General features: G+C 32.4%; 2 protein-coding genes across 2 annotated transcripts; both read left to right on the top strand.

Moving 5' to 3' along the window:
• Positions 1–513: 513 nt before the first annotated feature.
• LOC120091699 ((-)-germacrene D synthase-like) lies at positions 514–12,265 on the top strand. Its single transcript, XM_039049808.1, has 7 exons — positions 514–723; positions 1,114–1,396; positions 1,481–1,853; positions 2,917–3,135; positions 4,074–4,212; positions 10,401–10,646; positions 11,700–12,265. The coding sequence occupies exons 1-7, from the start codon at positions 577–579 to the stop codon at positions 11,991–11,993; spliced, it is 1,701 nt and encodes a 566-aa protein (XP_038905736.1). The 5' UTR covers positions 514–576; the 3' UTR covers positions 11,994–12,265.
• Positions 12,266–12,439: 174 nt separating this feature from the next.
• Positions 12,440–15,926, top strand: LOC120091913 (protein GAMETE CELL DEFECTIVE 1, mitochondrial). The gene is made up of 4 exons (XM_039050078.1): positions 12,440–12,714; positions 13,021–13,831; positions 14,793–14,982; positions 15,478–15,926. Exons 2-4 carry the CDS (start codon positions 13,086–13,088, stop codon positions 15,694–15,696), a joined length of 1,155 nt encoding a protein of 384 aa, XP_038906006.1. The 5' UTR covers positions 12,440–12,714; positions 13,021–13,085; the 3' UTR covers positions 15,697–15,926.
• The last annotated feature ends 1,897 nt before the right edge of the window (positions 15,927–17,823 follow it).

Raw genomic sequence — 17,823 nt, 5'->3', positions numbered from 1 at the left:
TTTGATTTTTTTTAAAAAAATAATTGATCTATTTAATATAAATTAAAATTTATGTCTTAATAAAATCTTAAACCTATAATTTTGTGTCAAATAGACTTTCACACGATTATTAATTTGAATTTTTTTAGGGGTAGTTGAAAAAATAGCAATCAGACCTAAAGTATTTGTAGATACAATATAATGCAAAAAAAATTGTAGATATAGCAAAATTTAGATTTTTCTTTCGAAGTCTATTAGTAATAGATCATATCACTAGTAGGAGTCTATCAGTGATAAATAATATCATTGGTAGGAGTCGTAAGCGATATAGAGTCTATCACTAATAGTTTTTGCTATATTTGCAATTCTTTAAAAGTATTGCTACATACTTAATTATTATCCCTAAAAGTGTTATACAATGTACAAAAAGTATAATATAACCCTCGAAGTTTATTTTTTATATCTATCCTTAAAGCTTGCATCTTTATAAATTGCATGATCGATGGAACTCTTTCTTTGCCAAACCAAATTAAAGCTTATTGAGAGAGACATAGATCACTAAGAAAAACTAAAGCCCTTCTCATTTTTCAGCAAAAAATGGCCTCCCAAATTTTATCATCTCTACTAATTACTCCACAAAATAATAATGCATCATCCATCAATGGTGACACTCGTCCATTAGCAAAATTTCCACCAAGTACATGGGGAGATTATTTTCTTGCTAAAAGTTTTGGGACGACCATGGTATTGAAGTTTGTTCCCTTCTTATTAATAATTTTTTTCAAGCTTATAAGATCGAATTATTTTTCGATAGGTTGATAATATCATACCATTGTAAAATGGTAAATTTTTAATGTTAGGAACAATAACCTCCACAATGGTATTGATATTGTTGACCACCTGGGACGTCATAAATTCATATGGTTTTAGTTTTTGTTTTTATCCAAAAAAGTTTTATACCAATGAAGATATAGTTATTCTCACTTATATACTTCACAATTTTCTCCTTATTTAGCTAATGTGAAACTTTGCTTGTATTACAAATCTTCAATAGTACGTTGAATTTCAACTTGAATGTTTGGTTGAATTTGCACTAACTTCATGACTTGATTTTGCATATTTTTCCTTGTTTAGAAAAGGGAAGATAGTGTTGAGGAAAAAGTGCAAGAACTGAAAGAGAAAGTGAGAAACTTGTTAATCACTAGTGTTGAGAATCCTTCCCAACAACTAAATTTGATTGATTCAATCCAACGAATGGGAGTTGCTTATCATTTTGATATCGAGATCAATGAAATTTTGGATCATGGTTATAAAAATTACATTGACACAAATGATGATGACCAAAATGATGAAGATCTTCATAATATCGCTCTCAAGTTTCGTTTGCTAAGACAACAAAGATATCCTATTTCATGTGGTATGTAGGCTCACTTATTTTCATCTCTTGAGGTTTTGTACCTTTTTAGTAATTAAATTTTTTTTGATAAACCTATAAAATCAGATATTTTTGACAAGTTTATAGACGACGAAGGGAATTTCAAGGAATCACTTGTCAAAGATGTACGAGGAATGCTAAGTTTATACGATGCATCTCATATGCAAATGCATGGAGAAGACGTGCTCGAACGCGCCCTAGCTTTCACCACCGCAAACTTGAGAGCAATTATCAATAATAGTAATGCAAGCCATGGAGAAGAAGGAAGATATGCATTGAAATGGCCTCTCTTCAAAGCCATGCCAAGGCTTGCAGCAAAGAATTACATATCTTTCTATGAGAAAGATCCTTTGCATAACCCTACTTTGCTTTCCTTTGCCAAGCTTGATTATAATTGCTTGCAAAAGCTTTACCAGAAAGAACTACATGAAATCTCAAGGTTTAAAGATCCCATCTCTATAGTGTTAATAATTAATAATTTTCATCTTTCAACTTTTTTTAAAGGAAAAAGAAGGAAAAAGGAAAAAATAGTCTCTCAACTCCAAACCAAACCTTTTATCTTTCAAACAAGTCTTTATATTATGTTTATATCTAATTCTTAAGATCTTTTAGAAAATTTCAATATGTAACTTTTGAGTTTCATTCCGTTTTAGTTTATGTACTTTTAAATTTTCAATTTTGATCGTTGTATTTTTAAATTTAAAAATTTTCAATTTAGTTCATATGGTTAGTTAATTATTATTTTTTCTTTTGAAAAAATAATCTTTATTAATCTTTCATTTTATATTTCAAGAAAATTAGACTAAATTTTTAAAGTTTTATCAAAAGCATATAAAGACTAAATTTGAACAACTAAAATGCAAAAGAACTTAAAGTACAAAAATTAAAATAGTATTTTAATCTTAAAAATACTTTTTTTTCCATGATCTATTCTCGTATATTTATCACATTGCATGAATAAAAATAAGGGACAATTACAAATATAGCAATTAGGCTCAATGTATTTGAATATATAGTACAATGCAAAAGAATGTGCAAGTAAAGCAAAATTTAGATTTTACTTTCAAAGTCTATCAATGACTAGTATGAGTTTTACCAGTGATAGACCATAGGTAAGAGTTTATCAGCGATAGAGTCTATCACTGAAAGATTTTACTATACGTGCAGTTCTTTAAAAATATGTTGCTATACATTTAATTATTATCTCTAAAAGTGTTACCCAATGCAATTACCCTAAAAACAATGAGAGCCTTGTTTGATGGTATCTCTTAAAATTATAGTTGTTTTCTTACCTTTTTTTTACTACATATAGTTATTATCTTTTCTATCTAAATAAACTCAAATTATTAATCAAATTCTAAAAACAAAAATAAATTTTGTTTTCAGAATTTGATTTGACTTTTGTAAAACAGTTATATATATATATATAAATAAAGTTTATAAGCTTAATTTTAAAAATAATGAGATTTGAAAGACTTATATATTTTTGCATATATTCAAAGGTGGTGGAAAGACTTGAAGTTGGTGGAAAAGCTATGCTTTGCAAGAGATAGATGTGTGGAATGTTATATTTGGGCATTGGGGCTATGCTTTGAGCCTAAGTATTCTCTTGCTAGAAAAATTACATCCAAAATTGCCATGATTGCTTCAATTTTGGATGATATATATGATGCTTATGGTACGTTTCAAGAACTCCAACAATTCACACATGCAATCCAAAGGTAATTTAAGTTATTAGTTTTTTTTTCTAAGAATGATTTTGTTTTTAGCTTTTTATTTATCTTTTGTTAAATTTTTGTCGAGCATCTTGACACTTTTATATGTTATTTATGATCTTCTATGTTATATATATGTCAAAAAGTCAACAAAATATCACTAATATGAATATGATATTAACCATAGAAAAAAAAATCTTTAACTTATTTTAAAAACGGTGAGATTTATTAATTTAAACATTTTTAAAAAAATATTTTAAAAAATATTTATTGACTTCAATATTTTATCAAAATTTTCATTGACATTCCCATAAAATTGAGATTTTAACACATATTTGTCCACCTCGATAATTAAAATCTTGCTTGCTCCTCCCTTTTTCACTTTCTAGTTTCTAATGTTTACCATTTTAATATACAACTTTTAAATAACATAAGAGTTAAAACTCTTTTTTAATCTTAGTCAAATGTTTTTTTCTCAATGAAATATGTGGTTAGGATTCATTAAAATATTGTGGAAAAGAAGTTTACCAACATTAAAAAGAGTAATATTTAAGTGAGCTTAGGCAGCACTTAAGTTCATGCTTCCCTTTCTCTATATAAAAAATATATATATATTTCTTTCATATTTTTTAAAAAAAATATGAATTGCCATGTGCAAATTTTTAATTGGGTGCACAAGTAGATGGGATGCACCAAAGTTTTTTCTTAATAAAAATCATTAAATTTTGAAAAGATGAAAATTTTCCAATAACCCTATCCTTACTTTCTTTGGATGAGATAATTTTAACTTTGAATTTTAAAATTTTATCAAAATGAACTCTATACCCTTAATAAGTAGTGAAATTAATCCCCAAAAAACTTTGTTTTTGTTAATATTTTTGGACATTTATTATATGAAATTATATCCTTCAAATGACAAGTTATTTTTTCCACTTTATATATAGGTGGGATGTAAATTGCATTGAGGGACTTCCAAAATACATGAAAGTGTGTTATAAAGCTCTAATGGATATTTATAGAGAAATTGAACAAGACATTAGCAAGGATGACAATGCCTATGCCATTCACTATGCCAAAGAAGCTGTAAAGTCTTTCTTATCTTATATTCCATAGTCTCAGGTTTTTTTTCAGAAAAAAACTTTTAGTGGTTCAACTTTCATTAAAGTAAAATATTCTTTAATCTCAAAATTGTTCAAGATATAGATATAATTGCTTAAAAAATATTTTTAGTCAATTTTCATTAAAGTAACAATTTATTTTCTAAAATTTTAACTTGCAACATTTTAATATGTAACAACCCTTTAAAAACGGTAACAATTTGTTGGGATAAACAATATATTTTTCGGATCAATTATCCCACTTTTGTCTGAATCTAATAAAATACTAATTAACTAGTAACAACAATAATAATCAAGTAAGGACACAAGGAATTTTAACATGGAAAACCTTCCTTAATGTGAGGAGTAAAAAAACCACGGACCGAATTCAATTTCTCTACTATGATCAATAATGGGTTACAATAAATTCTCCCTAGTCACAACTAGAGACATACACAGTAAATATCTCAAGATTAACAATCTTGGCAACAAACAACAACAAATAAAGAAAAATAAAATTAGAAACGTCTCACTTGAAGTGGCAACCAATTACCCACGATATTTGACTGTAGGTAGCTTCAAATAAAATCTTCACCGTCCAGATTGAAGACCCTCGTGCCAAGAACACGCTGTCAAAATTTTAGCTCGATTGGACCATAGATCAATCCTCAAATGGCTGGAAAACGTTGTTGTACGGAAGAAGAATTTTCTCTAATTTTCTTCACTATTGTTTTTTTTCCTCTCGGTATGTGCAATACACAAAAGTCGGCTTTTGCTTTGGTTTAAACATAGTAAAAAAAAAACTAAAAGCCCAACTGGGCTTTATATAGTCCTTCACCAATATGTGAAATAACCCAAATCCCCTCTATTTCACTTTGTGGAGGAACATGTCATTCCCGCGGTGGTTGATTGTTCGAAGCGCCAACAAATAGATTCAAGGCATTTCAACAAATCTCCACCTTGACTTGAATTCTCTCCCAGATAACAATGTACTAAATGCAACATAAATCAATATCGCCAGACGTACCCAGGCTTCTCCCTTATGCCTCAAAGTGTCCCACAAAGGGGACCACTAACAATTCAAAGCATTCAGCAAGTCCAAACAATGTTGGAACTTGCCTTGTGGAACCGGTTTGGTGAACATATCAGCAGGGTTATCAGCAGTACTAATTTTCATCACTTTAACTCTCTGCTCACCTCTTAAGAAGTGATATCTTACATCTATGTGCTTAATTCTCTCATGATGAACTTGATTCTTGGCTAGGCATATTGCACTCAAACTATCACAATATACAATAGCTTGGTCATGATGCAAACCAAGATCACCAACTAACCCCTTCAACCATATTTCCTCTTTAGCAGCTTCTGTCAAGGCCATGTACTCTGCTTCAGTAGTAGACAAAGTAATTGTAGGTTGTAAGGTTACCTTCCAACTAACAACATAACCACCCAGAGTGAACACATAGTCAGTCGTAGACCTCCTACTGTCAACATCTCCAGCATAGTCAGAATCAGAATAACCAGTCACCAAACACTCTGTGCAATTTCCATAAACAAGACCAAATCAGATGTACCTCAGGTAACGAAAAATCCTTTTAACGGCTTGCCAATGCTCCTTCCCAAGTTGACCCATGAACCTGCTGACAACACTAACAGCATGGGCAAGATCAGGCCTAGTACAGACCATATCATACATCAAAACTTCCCACTGCACTAGCATAAGAAACTCGAGACATGTGCTCCTTCTCAGCTTCAGACTGTGGTGAAAGCACAGATGACAAACGAGCATTTACAGCACTAGGAGTATCTATAGGTTTAGCTGATGACATACCAAACCTGGACAATATTTTCTGAATATATCCTTTCTGCGACAAGAATAGCTTATTCTTATCTGTGTCTCTATAAATCTCCATACCCAAAATTTACTGAGCAGCACCCAAATCCTTCATATCAAATTCAGCATTGAGAAGATTCTTCAATTTCAGAATATCAAACTTGGACTTTGCAACTATGAGCATATCATCTACATATAAAAGTAGATAAATCATCGAACCATCATCAGCTTTGTTGTGATATACACAACAATCATACGGACTCCTGTTATAGCCAAGTCCAATCATATAGTTGTCAAATCGTTTGTACCACTGCCTTGGAGACTGCTTTAACCCATACAAAGATTTCTTCAACTTGCAAACATAATCTTCTTTACCTGGACACTGGAACCCATTTGGTTGGGTCATATAAATCTCTTCCTCTAACCCTCCATATAAGATAGCCGTCTTCACATCTAGTTGTTCAAGTTCCAAATTCTAATGTGCTACTATAGCAAGTAACACCTTGATAGAAGTATGTTTGACTATTGGTGAGAAGATCTCATTATAATCAACTCCTTCCTTTTGTATGAACTCTCTAGCAACAACTCGAGCTTTATATTTAATGTCCTCTGAAGGTGATATTCCCTCCTTTTTCTTGAAGACCCATTTACAAGTGACAATTTTTCTCTCCTTAGGTCGTTTAACTAATTCCCAAGTCTGATTTTTGTCAAGAGATTCCATCTCATCCCCCATAGAAGCAAGCCATTGAGTAGACTCACCACATGACACAGCTTCTCTATAAGTGGATGGCTCATGAGGATCCACCTCTTCAGCAACCTGCAATGCAAAAGTAACCATATCTTCAAAACCATACCTCACAGGAGGTCCAACACCAACTCTTCTAGCTCTATCACGAGCTATGCTTGGTTGATCTACTCATGATCTAGAATTCTCAGGCAAAGCAACTTCTGACGTTCTAGGCACATTAATTTCTGGTTGCACATTAGTTTCTGTAGTAACGTGCTAATCTTCTCCACTTTGATGTTGTAATTCATTTACAGCTGAAGTGAATTGCATCTCCACCTATTTATCAACACTACTACTTTCTCCCACATCAGTAGACGTCACAAAAGGCTTTACAGTTGAGTTAAGCATGGAATTTTCATCAAATATCACAGTTCTACTAAGTATGACTCTATTCTCAGAAGGTGACCAGACTCTATATCCCTTAACTCCATCCCCAAAACCCACAAATATACACTTTTTAGCTCTTAGTTCTAATTTACCCTCATTAACATGATAGTAGACAATACAACCAAAACTTTTAATAAAGAATAATCTACAGGCTTACCAGACCATACCTTGTAAGGTGTTTTACAATCGATAGCTGTGTGAGTTCCACGATTGATCATATAAAATGATGTATTTACTGCTTCTGCTCAAAACCTTCTAGCCAACCCTACATTAGAGAGCATGCATCTTGCTCTCTCTAACAATGTCTGATTCATTCGTTCTGTAACCCCATTTTGCTGTGGAGTATTCCTAACAGTGTGATGGCGAACAATCCCCCCAGCTTTACAGAACTCATAAATTCAGATCCACAGAATTCCAGACCATTATTAGTTCGTAGCCTTTTGATCTTCAATCAATATCTTCCACTGCTTGAAATTCTTGAAGGCTTCACTTTTATGTTTCATCATAAAAACCCAAGTCATTCTTGAGTAATCATTAATTATAGACAAAAAAATACCTACTGCCTCTAATAGATTCAACTTTGGAAGGTCCCCAACAGTCTGAATGAATATAATCAAGTGTCCCTTTTGTACGATGAACACCTCTTAGAAACTTGCTGCGATGAAGCTTCCCAAATACACAATGTTCACAAATTCAAAATCCTGCACCTTATGCCCACAAAGAAGATCTCTTTTTGACAGAATTTTCATCCATTTTTCACTCATATGACCAAGTCTGATATGCCATAACTTAGTCATATCATCCTTATGAATGACAGACGATGCAACAACAACATAACTTGTTATTGTGGAACCTAATAGAAAATACAATGTTCAACGCTTTATGCCTTTCAGAACTACCTCAGAACCATACATTGCTCCACTTTTACCTTCAAAACTGTAACCCTTGCTATCGAGTACACTAAAGGATATCAAACTCTTCTTCATTAGTGGAACATGCCTAACCTCTTTTAAAGTATAGAAGGCACCATTATGTGTTCGTATCTTGATTGAGCTGATTCCAACTATTTTGCACATAGCACCATTAGCCATGCTAACATTCCCTCCATCTATTTTCTGATAGATTGAGAACCATCTCTATTTGGGCATATATGATAAGATGCCCCAGAATCAAGAACCCATACATCAGCAGAATGTGAATGTTCATTCACAACTAAAGCTAGATCTCCTTCAGAAAATCTCGACTTCTTCAAAATCAATCTCAACTTGTGCAACAGAGACGGATGCTTCCCTTTTGTCATACTTTTCCTTCTTTTCTGATTCCTTTTTATCTTAGGACATTCGATTTTCCAATGCCTCTTTTCATTACAGTAGTTACAATATCATCTGACCTAGAACCCTTTGACTTTGAAGACCTTTTATTCTAGTTCGACTTCTGCTTGCCAGAATTCCTATGTCCCTTGCTCCCTGTAGCAGCTAACCCAAATGCCTGATTTTCTGTAACTGAACTTCCTGCATTTTGACGGTCCTCTTTCATAAGCAACGTGGACTTTGTATCTTCTAAGGTCATAGTTTCTTTCCCTTCAATATACGAGTCAACGAAAGTCTCATACGACGGCGGCAAAGATGTCAACAGAATTAGGGTAATATCCTCATCATCAACCTTAACCTCTACATTATGCAGATCTAATAAAATTTTATTTAATTGATCAAGATGGTCTCGTAGAGACGTACCTTCCTACATATGTAGATGATACAGACATTTCTTCAGAAACAACTTTTTCTGTCTCTTATACACATCTAGATGTGTATAAGAGACAGCATCAGGCAAACATAGCATGATCGTCGAATGAGCCTTCTCCTCAAGAGTCTGCCACTCTTTGTCATCCATGACAGCCATTTTTGACTTACCCATCAGCGGTGCCCACAACCCCTGCTGCTTTAGCAGAGATTGCATCTTGATCTGCCATAAACCAAAACTGTTCCTCAGTAAATTTGTCGATCTTTACGTTCACGCCAGACATCTTCAATTGTTGAACAAATGCAAAATTTCGAAAAAAAACCCTAACAAGGCGAGACTCCCGTACTTGGTTGTTCGAAGCGCTAACAAACATATTCAAGGCATTTCAACAAAAAGGTCCATAATACTCGCCTCCATTATCAGTCCTAATACACTTCAACTTTTTACCAGTTTCTCTCTCAATAAAGGCATAAAACTATTTAAATACTTGTAACACCTGATCTTTAGTCTTTAAGGTATAGACCCCACGTTTTCCTTAAATGATCATCAATAAACGTCATAAAATATGACGCACCTCCAAATGTTTTTATTTTCATAGAACCACACACATCATAATATATCAAATCTAATAAATTTAGTTTCCTTGAATGCTGAGATGACTTAAAAGTAACTGTAACCTGCTTTCCTGCCAAATAATGATGACACTTTTTTAGGGGTGCTTTCCTGCCAAAAATATTTTTTTTCAAAAAGTAATTTTTATTTAAACACTTTTTTATTATAAAAATGTTTAAAATAAACACTCATGTGGTTTGGTTACGTTTTCTCAAAATTGTTTGATTACACAAGTTTGTTTGGTTTGAAATACATTCAAAATGTTATTGTTAACGTCAAATTACTATAAAGAAATTTTTAAACACTATAAAAACTAGTCGTTAGAGTGATCACCGGAGGTGATTGTTGAAGTTGGTTGCTAGAGGTAGTCGTCGGAACTAGTATTCGAAGGTGGTCGTTGAAGCTAGTTGTTGGAGATGATCGTTGCCAAATTTGGGTATTGGAGGTGGTCTTCACTGGAATTGGTCATCGGGGTGCTCGTCGAAGTTGGTCGTCGGCGGATGGAGTCATTTGAAATATTGGAGGGAAGGAGAGTTAAACATTGAGTGATAAATCATGTTACATTAGCAAAACATGGGGTTAAAATAACCTTCAACCCCTTTTCTTAACACACGCCCCAAATATTAAATGGACTATTATGGTTATTCCAAATTGGAGCCTCAAACACCTTTTAAATTGCTATTTTAATTAAAGTTGAGGACCAAAAGTGACCTTTAAGCTATATGATATGTTTCCTCTCCTTTTTTTTTTTTTTTTTTTTTTTTTTTTCTTTTTAGTTCCCTTAAATGACTTAATTCTTTGCACAATATCTCAGATGAAAATGCAAGCAAACTATTTCTTTAGTGAAGCTAAATGGTATAATGATGGACATACACCAACAATAGAGGAGTACTTGAGAGTTGCAAGAGTAACTTGTTACTATTTGCTTTCTCCCATTTCATTTCTTGGCATGGGAAATGATGCTTCAATTGAGGCATTTGAATGGATCAAGGGTGACCCCAAATCACTTATTGCCTCGGGAGTCATTAGTAGAATCATGAACGATATTACTTCTCACAAGGTACTTGTCAATTCATTTCATTTTCTATTTGAACTTAAGCTTTTAAGTCTTATTAGCATGAGTCCAAACCTTCTACATTGTTATTTCTTTATTATTGTTTAAAGCTCATATCTTTCCAATTTTATTTCCTTTTCTTTTATTATTACTAAATAATAATAATTAAATTTACCCTACCTCAAATATTAGGGTTTATTTTTAACAAGGGGAAAACTTTTTTCGTCTTTGAATTTTGGTTAAATAAATCAAATATTTAATAACTTAATGTTATAATTTTAACTAGTTAAATTCTAGAATTTTAATGCACAACTCCATCAATTGGTTGAGACCATATACATTCGATCAAGTGCTTTGATGTTTGAATATCCATTCCCACATATTTTACTAAAAAAAAAAAACCTAAAATGTACTAAGTGGTGAATATTAAATTTAAGACTTCTCTCTAGAAAATCACGTTTGAAAAAACATTCAAATAGTAATCAATAAATCATCTATAATTCAGGTCAATCCAAACATAATTTAGTAGATCATAAATACCAAATATTATCTCATACATTTTCCACATGAAATATTGTTTGATTTTCCACCTGAAATTATTAACTTCCAAAAGCCAATTAGTAAATTGAATACCCATGAAATTAGATCCTCGCCCATCATAATGTTCATAACTAGACCGTGGTTTCGAAAAGACAAAAAACTTAGCTAATTTTGAAAGCATTCATTATTTTATACCCTCAATTTGATGATATTAAAATTTTAATTAATGTTGCACCATATTAAATTTTCACAAATATATCGATATTTTCGTAGATATTTTCACATGTTCATAAGTTTCACGTTGACATGAACTATGAATTGATATTTTTATTATATCATAAAATAAATAAATAAATAAACAACAAAATGTGAATATAATATGAATAATAAGTATTTTAATTTATTTTAAAATATGTAGAATATTAATTTACTAATTTAAATATATTTTTTATTTTTATAATTTTTCCAAATATTCATCCAACTGTGTTTCAATTTAATGTTTTTTTTTTATTGATATAGTTCGAGCAAGAGAGAGGTCATGTTGTTTCTACAGTTGAATGTTATATGACACAATATGGCGTATCAGAAAAAGAGGCTATTGAAGAATTAGAGAAACAAGTTAACAATGGTTGGAAGAATATTATCGAAGATTATGTGCAATCTACCAATGTCCCCTGTACTATTTTTATGCGTATTGTGAATCTTGCTCGAGTGTCAAATCTCTTTTACAAGGATGAAGATGGATACACACATCCAAATGGAGAAACCAAACTTCTCATCACTTCTTTACTTGTTGATCCAATTCCAATCTAAATCGAGGGGTCTCGATATGGATCGAATAATATGTAATAATTTAAATACTTGGAATAAAGAATAAAACATGGTTAAAGATACCAGCCAATAACACGTGTGATCTATCATAGTCATATTTGTCCCGGACATGTATATATATATATTAATATTATTAAAAATTCAGATTGGGTTAGGTCATTCCGAATTTTAAAAATTGTAACTCGACCCACCCAACCCGAAAAAATTATAAAAAATTCAATCCAACTTAACCCAAAAATAAAACTAACCCAATCCAATCCTTACCATTTGGGTTGAGTAATCTAGATTATTCGAGTTGTTTGGTTATTTGAATACTCCTATCATGTAATGGTATAATTAAAAAAATTCATGAAGTTTCCTTTCTCACCAAAAAATATATATATATATTATTCTTCTTTTTACTTTTTTTTTTTCCCTCCATTCTATTTTTCTTGTACTGAACTGAACCAGCTTTCTTCTTTTTCCAAACCCTGTTTCACAAATAGCGCCCCCTCCCTCCCTCCCATTTCCAGCTACCGCTCCCCGCCCTGTCGCACGCCGCCGGACGCTGCACTCTCATCCTTCCAACGTACTCGCCGCCACTCCCTTTCCTCTCACTCTCTTTCGCCTCTCCGACCAATCAGTTACAGAAACCGGGGTTCAGCCCTAACCTACGCCGTTGCGGAGATCGGGCCGCCGCCCATTTTTCAGATCCACCCCCAAGGTTTTGATATTTTGTTTTATTTTTATTTTGGTCGGTTGATTTACCCTACTCACTCACGAAGAACAATCGACGAATCCTTTTGTTTTTTCTTGTTAATTTCTTCTTCAGCCAATGTTCAATCAATTCAAATGTAAACGTAACACTAAAATTGCATCACATGTTAGAAGAAATAAGCAGGAAAATTTAAGATGATGAAGAAAGCAAAAAAGAAAATTCACTTTTAGTTTTCTTCACCAAAAAAATTTGTTGGAATTGATAAGCTGTTTGGCACCAATTTGAGTGATTTCAGCTTCATTTTGCCTTCAGGTTCTGGTTTTAAAGGGATACGGATTTGTTGTTGTGGCATTTTCAGAGAGGGTTGTAATTTGACCATGCAAAATCTGCATCATTTAATTTGCCGTCTCAGTTCCACTTCTCTTGGCAAAACCACAATTACTTCAAAACTTCTAAAAGAAAATGTGGGATCTCATTTACTTATTGATTCAGTTTCAACATTGAAGCATGCCCAAGGAGCTTGGTTAACCAATTTGAGAGAGTTCTCTGCAAAATCTGGTGGATTTGATGGAGGTGAGTCTAAGAATGAATCGGATAAGAGTGTGAGTGAATCGTTTTCTGGCACCGCATCAGATGATTTTGGCTGGGATTCTGTTTCTTCTTGGTCTACTGGATTGACCAAAGAGCATTTTGATGGGGAGGTTGTAGGCCACAGGACTAGTGGAGGGGAGGATTCACCAAAATCACCACAATCTTCATTAGTTTCTGGGTTGCAAGAGATTGAAGACAGAATAAGGGAATTAGAGGCGGAAAACCGGAAAAGCAAGGACTTTGTGGACAAGTGGGGTGAAAGGATGAGGGAGATGAGCATGCTTTTGAAACAAGTAAAAGAGCCTGGTGCTAGAGGATCTTATCTCAAAGACTCAGAGAAGGCTGAGATGTATCGCTTGCACAAGGAGAACCCTGAGGTATATACCGTCGAGAAGCTCGCTAAAGATTACAGGATTATGAGGCAAAGGGTCCATGCCATTCTTTGGCTGAAAGAGCTTGAAGAGGAAGAGGAGAAAAAACTAGGCCACCCATTGGATGATTCTGTTGAGCTTTTACTCGATACCTGCCCTGAGTATGTTATAAATTCGATCCTTCTCTTGAATCACAGTGCTAATAAGTAGTCTTATATTCATTTCTTTTTTTAGTAAAATTGAGATGGATATCAGAATAGCATCCTAAAAGTGACTCACCCCGTCATATTTCTGTCTTTGCAAAAACGATTTCACACTTTTGGAATAATAAAAACATTGTTCTTAGGACTCTTATTCTGTAATATCTTGATTTAACATTTAAAGGAAAGAAAACCACGGACAGATAAGTGATTGGCACCAGAACACCTGTTTTGTCTTTTATGTTTACGATTTGTTAATCTTTGTTTTTATCCAAAAGATATTTTGTGAGGGTACACGTTTCCTTGTCTGACTTTCAATTGAGCTTTTTGAGATTTGTGGTTGAATAAATTAGGAAAGACGTGAGAATTGTAAACATTTAGTAATGATTTACCCCAACTCATTAGTCTTTCTCTTCATAAAGCCATCTGTTAATTGAACTTTGATAACATTAGTTCTGGCCAATATTTTAATTCTCCATGACGTACACACTTATTATGTTAATTACTTTGTCTTTGAATTATAACTTTTAATCTTTTTCTTCCTCGAACCATTTGAGTGATTGAATTCAATCTAGTTTTTATATTTTAATTTTTCACAAGCCTACCACTATTGATAATATGAATCTTTTAAGGTGAAGTTCGATGTTTCAAAGTTTTTTTTAGCTGACAGTTCGTTCTCTAAGGTTATTTTGATTGTATTACTGCTCCCATTGTGTGATTGGCTTTGAAGGTAAAATATCTAGATGTTGACGTGCATAAGATTTTGAAGTTACCACGCAATAGATTTTTAAGTTGACATGTATAAAGTATAAACTCGTTTACCATTTGCATTGACCTCTTAAGTCTTGTCTCCTTGATGGCCATCTTATCTTGTTTACAATTGCCATCTTATCTTGTTTACCATTGGCATTGTTCCTTGTAGATTCTTTAAATCCCATGACCGGGAATTCCATGTGGCATCCCTTCCATACAAACCCGATTTCAAGGTTATGCCGGAGGGTTGGGACGGTACAACCAGAGATTTGGATGAAGTCCATTATGAGATCTCCCAAAAAGAAGATGATATGCTATATAAAGAATTTGTCGAGAAGATGAATTTCAACAAAAAGAAAGTAAGTTCTGTTGTACACTTGTCACACTATTTGGATATGAAATGGCTTAGTGAGTAATGAAAGAGAATCTTCCTGAAGCAATTTACCATATAATTCTTACTTTATTGGACGTGGATGATTCTGAAATGTGAAAATGACATTAATGATCGATGGTTAAACAGTCTAAAGACAGTCTTGAGGCTTTTCCTCCTAAAGAGGAGAGGTGTAACCCTCAAATTTTATTAAAAATATTTTACAGATCCTAAATTGGTATGACAAAGTATGGTTGAACATAATAGTCATATAAAAGCATAAAAAAGACCACCCATGTCAATTGCCACTTTGGACAAAAATTCTATTAACAATATCTTTAACCTCACTACTATTATCATTAGTGGGATTGACTTATATTATTCTGAAGTTGCAATAGCATAAGTAGTTATAATTCAAATGTTCACTGCTCAAACTTTTATAATTTTGAAGAATTTTCACATAACATGTTTCTTTGAAATGCAGATTGCAGGAGAGGTCTTTCATCACAAATATAGTAGGCGTCGGGCTGCAGATGGGTGGAAATTCACAATAGAGAAAATGGGACCTCGAGGTAAGCGGGGAGGTGGTGGTGGATGGAAGTTTGTCAGCTTGCCCAATGGTTCAAGCAGGCCATTGAACGAAATGGAGAAGATGTATGTGAGGCGAGAAACACCGCGCCATCGACGTAAAATCCTTCCATGATAAGTTTCAAGCACTTGCCCAACGTTTTGTTTGTGTATTTGATGATATAAATAGTTTGAAACAAACTGGTAGATCCCCCAGGATGATTTCATAATTTTCTTCTGTGTGACATCATCTGAAATAGGATTTTATCTTTTTGACTGACCTGTTTTTGTTTGAACTTCTTGCTTTGATGTTGTAGTTTTTCCTGATAGTTCAATATCTGCAATAACAGGCCTTTTTTGTTTCTTTGTTTTTGGTTCCCTCTCTAAATAAAGTACCCCAAGGATGATGGAAAGGTAGGAGGTAACATATCTATTATATAGTTGAAAGTTGAAACATTTTATTTTTCTTGTTGATTACTTTATTAGAGCCCATTTGTTCTATTTAAGAACTTTTGAATGGGTGATGAATATTCCCTATATACCACCTGCTCAAATGATGTTCTATGTCAAAGAATTGTGGAATTACCTTTTATCTCAGTTTTTCTACCCTCATGTAAAAATAGTATGTATTTGATTTTCAGAATGAAGGAAATGTATGTTTGAGTAGAAAAGTTTGGCAAGGATTAAAAATTAATTGAAACCCAAATTATATATTTTGTATGGTAAATTTCTTAAAATTACAAGTTTTGGTTTTTAAATTTTCAGGTTTCATATTGTATATAGCTCATAGGTCTATGAAAATTTTGTGTTTAGTAAATTTTTGACTTATTATTATCATTATTTTCTAATTCATAGATTATTAGGCAAAATTGAGAGATGAAGATTCTATTACAACCTCAAAATCAGAGGTTCATTTCCCTACCTTATATATTTTTCAAAAGTACAAATATCTATTAGTTACAATTTTAAAAGTTAAAAGAAATAAACTTCTAACCAGCCATCTTATAATAATTTCTTAGATATAAGATTAGGGTTTAGTTCGAGAAATATTTGCACTTCGACTTTAATCTTTATTCTATTTTAGTTTTAGTTTAATTTATATACTTAAAATTTAACATTTTCTAATATTAGTTTATTGTTAATTTTTTAGAATCGATTTCTACAAGTTTCGTCTATAAATTTAAAAACACAGTTAGAATTATTATTTTACCAATTTCAGTGAGAGTTAACTTGAAAATTCTTTTACTAAAATGAACCTAGTTCAATTGACATAATACTTGTATTAAAGTTCAATTTCCCACTCCATAAGAGGTGTACATGGGTTGGGTCTAACCCAACCCCTTAAACGGTTGTCGGGTTATAATTTATTTTTTTCTAATTAAAAATATGTAAATTTATATACAACACAGGACTAATAATTAAAATCTCATAAAATTCAAATGTTAAATACCAAATATCTAAGATATTTATTGTAAACTTTAAACAAAGACAAATATCATAACAATTTTAAAATAAAAATATTTAAGTTTACAAATTAATCAATACAAAATAATCAAATTGTAAATAAAGAGAAATATATAAAATATGTTTTATTTATATATATCAAATTCAGGTTGGGTTGGGTCAACCCAAAATTTTTTTTAGCCAACAAAAATAGAAAGAGTTTAATCCAACCCAAAAACAAAACTAACCCAATCCATCCCTTATATTTTGGGTTGGGTAGTCCGGTTATTCGAGTTGTCAGGTTATTTGAACACCCTTATCCCACATTAAACAAAAAAAAAAAAAAAAAACTTAAAAGAAAATTCAATCTAATAACAAGGACAAGTTTTAAGATTTTAACTTAATCTATTTTTAGATATTTGAAAGTAAAACTAAAGTGGTGGACAAAAATGGTATTTGAAGAAAAAAGAAAAAAGTCTAGTATCCAAACTTTCAATTTGTCTATAATAGGTCATTAAACTCTCATTTTGTATCTAATAAGTCTCTAAATTTCATATGTATAAATTTTTTATTTGTAACTTGTTGTGCCAAAAAATGGATCAATTATAAATTTGTATTACAGGGAAAAATAATCTAAATACCTACAAAAAAAAAAAAAAAAAAATGAGCATCGGCGTGGTGCCAAGTCACACACGCTCCGATGCTCAAATTCGGTCTTGAGTTTGTGAATAACTTGTAGAAAATAGAAGGGTATTTTAGGTGTACCTTCGACTAGAGGCTTTGGTCATTTATATAGAATAGTAAAGCATAACCGTCACTA

This window comes from Benincasa hispida, chromosome 11 (assembly GCF_009727055.1).
Source record: "Benincasa hispida cultivar B227 chromosome 11, ASM972705v1, whole genome shotgun sequence".
In the NCBI taxonomy this organism is placed as follows: Eukaryota; Viridiplantae; Streptophyta; class Magnoliopsida; order Cucurbitales; family Cucurbitaceae; genus Benincasa; species Benincasa hispida.
Note: the sequence above shows the minus strand (reverse complement) of the source record. Positions and strands in the feature narration are given on the sequence as shown.

Coding starts and splice junctions, on each gene's coding strand:
- LOC120091913 (XM_039050078.1), top strand. CDS start 13,086: ATGCAAAATCTGCATCATTTAATTTGCCGTCTCAGTTCCACTTCTCTT. Junction 13,832..14,792: donor TTACTCGATACCTGCCCTGA/GTATGTTATAAA, acceptor TGTTCCTTGTAG/ATTCTTTAAATCCCATGACC. Junction 14,983..15,477: donor TGAATTTCAACAAAAAGAAA/GTAAGTTCTGTT, acceptor TTTGAAATGCAG/ATTGCAGGAGAGGTCTTTCA.
- LOC120091699 (XM_039049808.1), top strand. CDS start 577: ATGGCCTCCCAAATTTTATCATCTCTACTAATTACTCCACAAAATAAT. Junction 724..1,113: donor AAAGTTTTGGGACGACCATG/GTATTGAAGTTT, acceptor TTCCTTGTTTAG/AAAAGGGAAGATAGTGTTGA. Junction 3,136..4,073: donor TTCACACATGCAATCCAAAG/GTAATTTAAGTT, acceptor CTTTATATATAG/GTGGGATGTAAATTGCATTG.